Source organism: Dreissena polymorpha, chromosome 11 (assembly GCF_020536995.1).
Source record: "Dreissena polymorpha isolate Duluth1 chromosome 11, UMN_Dpol_1.0, whole genome shotgun sequence".
Taxonomy (NCBI): domain Eukaryota; kingdom Metazoa; phylum Mollusca; class Bivalvia; order Myida; family Dreissenidae; genus Dreissena; species Dreissena polymorpha.
The window spans coordinates 44,823,490-44,828,525 of record NC_068365.1 but is presented as its reverse complement, the minus strand read 5'-3'; the positions used below and the strand labels follow the sequence as shown (position 1 = coordinate 44,828,525).

The 5,036-nt window shown below is 34.8% G+C and overlaps 1 protein-coding gene across 1 annotated transcript; it reads right to left on the bottom strand.

The window, feature by feature from the left end:
- Window positions 1–872: 872 nt before the first annotated feature.
- On the bottom strand, window positions 873–4,020 carry LOC127850867 (leucine-rich repeat-containing protein 69-like). Its single transcript, XM_052384207.1, has 2 exons — window positions 3,982–4,020; window positions 873–2,454 (listed from the first exon to the last, which is right to left on the bottom strand). The coding sequence occupies exons 1-2, from the start codon at window positions 4,000–4,002 to the stop codon at window positions 1,597–1,599; spliced, it is 879 nt and encodes a 292-aa protein (XP_052240167.1). The 5' UTR covers window positions 4,003–4,020; the 3' UTR covers window positions 873–1,596.
- Window positions 4,021–5,036: the final 1,016 nt, after the last annotated feature.

Here is a 5,036-nt window from a genome sequence, read left to right as displayed (position 1 = left end):
CACCGCCACGTCAAAAAGCCATGTAACACCGCGACGTCACAAAACCATGTTACAACTCGACGTCACAAAACCATGTAACACGGCAACGTCACAAAACCATGTTACACAACGACGACACAAAACCGTGTTACGCCGCAACATCACAAAAACAAAACCAACAAAAACAAAATGATGCGGCGTCTCATCTGGGTCTGCGCTGTTTGCTAAAAGGAATTTCTGTAAGAAATATTCTTAATATAGAAATAAATATACTAGACATCCCTAATTTTGGAAATAAATTGATCCAATTTAGAATAATGGGAGAGTCAACTAGGCATCAATGGGTTAAGGTAACCACAATGTTTGATTGGAGTCCTACCACTCATCTTCTACTGTATCGTCAGTATTTGTTTGCAATACTCATTGTTTACTCTACGGAAGGTTTTGTGTGAGGAATAAATGCATGTTTTCAATAATGCAACACTTTTTTGATCAGTTGGACTATTTCTCTGTAATATAAGTATGGTTAATATGTAAGTGTATTTATGTATTTATTATTTATAATGTTCAGTAACCACTTGTCCTCATAATATACTTCTTGTGATAATTATGTATACTCGTATACGTATATTAATGGTGTAATTAAATGACACGTGCATGTTTGTTTACGCGGGCCTTTGGACTTTTTGAAATTCTGTACATAATCTTTAAATTTAAGATCTTGAATCACTAAAATTAACGCAAACGTATTAACGGGTTAATTATACGGTTCGTATCAAACTGCACACTCTAAAATGTTGACATGTTTTTGTTTAAATATGGCAATGGATTTATTGGAAATATTCGTGGCCAATAATACACGCATAACTATAAAAATAACAAACAATTGTAGGGACATTTTACATAATGATGTAATAAGTATATAGTCATCGGTGTTTGACTTGTAACATTTAATACAACTCATATTTATAATACGGGACATACTTAGATTACGTACAGCACACAACCAACGAGGTATGATAACTGCCTAATTATGGTTTATTTTATAAACTTTGTTTGCAATGTTTAAAACGTAGCATTTCAGTATTAGTAGTGTAAATGTTACAGCAATATTAATTCAAGCAAAACGTCAGTGTTTTGAAAATTTTGTCTTTTAGTAAGAAAAACGGACCCGTTTGTTGTATTAAAATAATTTTAAAAAGTTATACCTCAACGAGGGTACATCGATATTTTTTTCCGGCTTCAAACTGGCGATTGTTCCTTAAAATAAATTGTGTACCATCTCATAAAAATGTTATATAAAAACAAACGAAAACTTTGGAAAAATGAATTTGTATCATTCGTTTCTAAGTTAACTTAGTTTAAATTTCTTACATATATATGCCTTTATTAATTTTTTTAAAATAAAATACATGTTTATCTAAGAATTTGTCTTTAGCACGATCACATTCATCAAGATAAAGTTTATGAACACGAGTTAAATGCCCGTGTACGGTTAAACCCTGTATTAACATACACATGTTGGTTCGAAGAACGCGCGGGTCTGAATATTTTCCATATTTGTGAAATTAATGAGTTACGCGGCTTTTTGCTAACCCCGTACGTTGTGATACAAGGTCAGTTAGATTTTGTCACGTTCCGAGTCTCTATGAAATACTCCAGGAGACCGTTTGACTCATTCATGGTAATCTGAACTTTCCTCACACACGGTACGATGTCCTTGAGATCAATTGGTTCCAAAACCTCTACCTGTGCAAGAAGCAGGAGAGAAATTCGACATAAACTTCGAGGCAGGGATGTCAGCCGTGAGTTGTGGAACCGGAGGCCTTTAAGCGACGAAGGAAACCCAGGAAAACCATCTTCTGGGATGGAAGGGAAAGTTATATTGTTGGCTTCGAGAGACCACAACACACGCGAATGGCTAAGTTCAGAAGGCCATTTTGAAAAACGGTCCAAGTCCAGATGAAGATTGGTCAATGTCGGCCCCAGTTGCTTCATTACCAACGGGTTTAATCGCACTAAGGGATTGTTTTCAAGATACAGTTCTTTCAAATTCGTTAGCTTTCGCATCGCTACTGGGAGTGCAGTCAGTCGATTATTTTGAAGAACGATGTAGTGGACGTTGTTCTGAATACAGTCGAAGGCGTTGTCTGCCATGGATGAGATGGCGTTGGATTGCAGAAACATGTACACTCTGGTGGACAGCGCAAACGTCAGGTTGCAGAAGGCGCGGTCATTAATGACCTCAATATTGTTGGAGTACATCTGGAAGAAGGCATTAGACATATGCCCGCCAGCCTCGGACTCATTTGAGACGTCCCTCGGGATGAAGGTTGGCATGGCACGTAGCTGGAGGCCACTGCACAGGATCTCATTAGGATGACAGGTGCATGGCGCTGACGCCACGCAGACTCCGTCTCTTGAGAACCATCCCATTCCATGGCTGCCGCAGATCACAGTCAACGTCAGCAAGATCTACCAAACATTCAACAAACATGATCTATAAAAATTCAACAAACGCGATCTACAAAACATTAAACGAACACGATCTACAAAACATTCAACAAACACGATCTTAAAACATTTAATAAACACGATCTACAAAACATTCAACAAACAAGATCTACAAAACATTCAACAAACACGATCTAATAACATTCAACAAACACGATCTGCAAAACATTCAACAAACATGATCTACAATACATTCAATAAATACAATAAATCTATAAAACATTCACCATACTCTAATTAAAAAACATTCAACAAACAAAACTTACACACCATTCAACAAACACAATCTACAAAACATTTAACAAACACGATCTACAAAACATTCAACAAACTCGAAATACAAAACATTCATCAAACACAACTTACACACCATTAAAAAAAACAAGATCTACAAAACATTCAACAAACACGATTTACAAAACATTCGACAAACACGATCTATGAAACATTCAACAAACACGATTTAAAAAAACATTAAACAAGCACTTTCTACAAAACATTCAACAAACAAGATCTACAAAACGTTCATAAAACACGACCTAGGAAACATTTAACAAACACGATCTGAAAAACATCCAACAGAAACGATCTATAAAACATTGAACAAACACGATCTACGATACATTAAACAAGCTCTATCTACAAAACATTCAACAAACACGATCTACAAAACGTTCATAAAACACGACCTATGAAACATTTAACAAACACGATCTGAAAAACATCCAACAAAAACGATCTATAAAACATTCAACAAACACGATCTACGAAACATTAAACAAGCTCTATCTACAAAACATTCAACAAACACGATCTACAAAACATTCAACAAACACGATCTACGAAACATTAAACAAGCACTATCTACAAAACATTCAACAAACACGATCTACGAAACATTAAACAAGCTCTATCTACAAAACATTCAACAAACACGATCTACAAAACGTTCATAAAACACGACCTATGAAACATTTAACAAACACGATCTGAAAAACATCCAACAAAAACGATCTATAAAACATTCAACAAACACAATCTACGAAACATTAAACACGCACTATCTACAAAACATTCAACAAACACGATCTACGAAACATTAAACACGCTCTATCTACAAAACATTCAACAAACACGATCTACAAAACGTTCATAAAACACGACCTATGAAACATTCAACAAACACGATCTGCAAATTATTCAACAAAAAACGATCAACAAAACATTCAACAAATCATGCACAGTAAAGCGAACCTATGATTACTGATTTCTACCATATCGATCTGGAGTGTTTGCGGAAATTCAGCTGGCCGGAAACAAACAAACACAAAATATCTTTAACTACCTCAAATTACAAAGAGCAACGACACTACACCAGTGAACGTGTTTTAATCGCCGATTTGGAAATAGCACGTGCACTGTTTAACACTGATTAAACAAACATATTGTGTTGATTTAACATTAACAATAAATGTGAATGATAATTACCACAGTCGCGATATGAAACATCCTCTATCTGAGTGAATGACGAACTGTTTACTTCAAAACATTTGCACATTATATATATTAAATCCATCTTACGCAACATTACCCATACATATTGACGTGATGTACGGCTAAACGTTATTAACTTGCAAATTATTATCATAAATCAATGCCTTTTTACAAAAGGTTTGCAAACGTCGCATAATCTTACCGAAATTAAAATTCGGACAGAAATCCCCTAACGAAACCAACACCATACATTTAGCAAAATGGAATATAAGTCGTGCTCTGTGAAAAGGAGGTTTAATACATGTGCGTAAAGTGGCGACACCATACCCACATGCGTTTAATTCAGTTTTCTTATATCGCGATTCATATTTGTATCGCCGTGCACTTGTTTCGGTTGTTTTATTTATATTGAAACATTTACAAAAACAATTTACACGTTTTATTGTAAGGTGACTTTTATATTGTTCAGTTATTTTAATTTCATATTGAACCTGTACCGAGAGTGTATGCTTTATACTAAAACAAAATCAATATATATATTGTCATTATGCAAATTATTTTTGTGCACGTAAGATATGAATTGCAGATACTAGATTTTGGGACAAAACTTGTTCCCGTTACATCAAGATTATAATTAAATGCTTTAATGCGTAATTTTCAATGAAATGTTAACTGTAACGTACGATCATATGTCAAGTGCATATTATGTACAAATTCATACTAAAAGTTTTTAAGGGGAAATCGCGATATGATGGAGGAGTAGGGTTGCATGTGTTCTGGCCCCTACATTGCATTGGTTTATTGAATGGGCCTCTATTCGGAATTAAATATAAAACCCCCATCTACGTCAGACGAATTACTGTTGTGGTTTTATTCAACGTTGTGGTTTATGTTTGGCAATCCATCTTATGTGGCACTACGTTTTCAAAACAGACTACATATTTGTTGTCATTTGGATCGGTGTACATTGATTTCGAAATATTGTTTTTCTTAGAAAAATAGACTGACGCATTGGTAGCCAACATGTATATTTATTTCAAAGGGAAAAT

Excerpts from the sequence above, each read along its gene's own strand:
- LOC127850867 (XM_052384207.1), bottom strand. The coding sequence starts at position 4,002 with ATGTTTCATATCGCGACTGTG. Across the intron at positions 2,455-3,981 it reads TGTTTCATATCGCGACTGTG|ATCTTGCTGACGTTGACTGT; the intron begins GTAATTATCATT and ends AATGTTTGGTAG.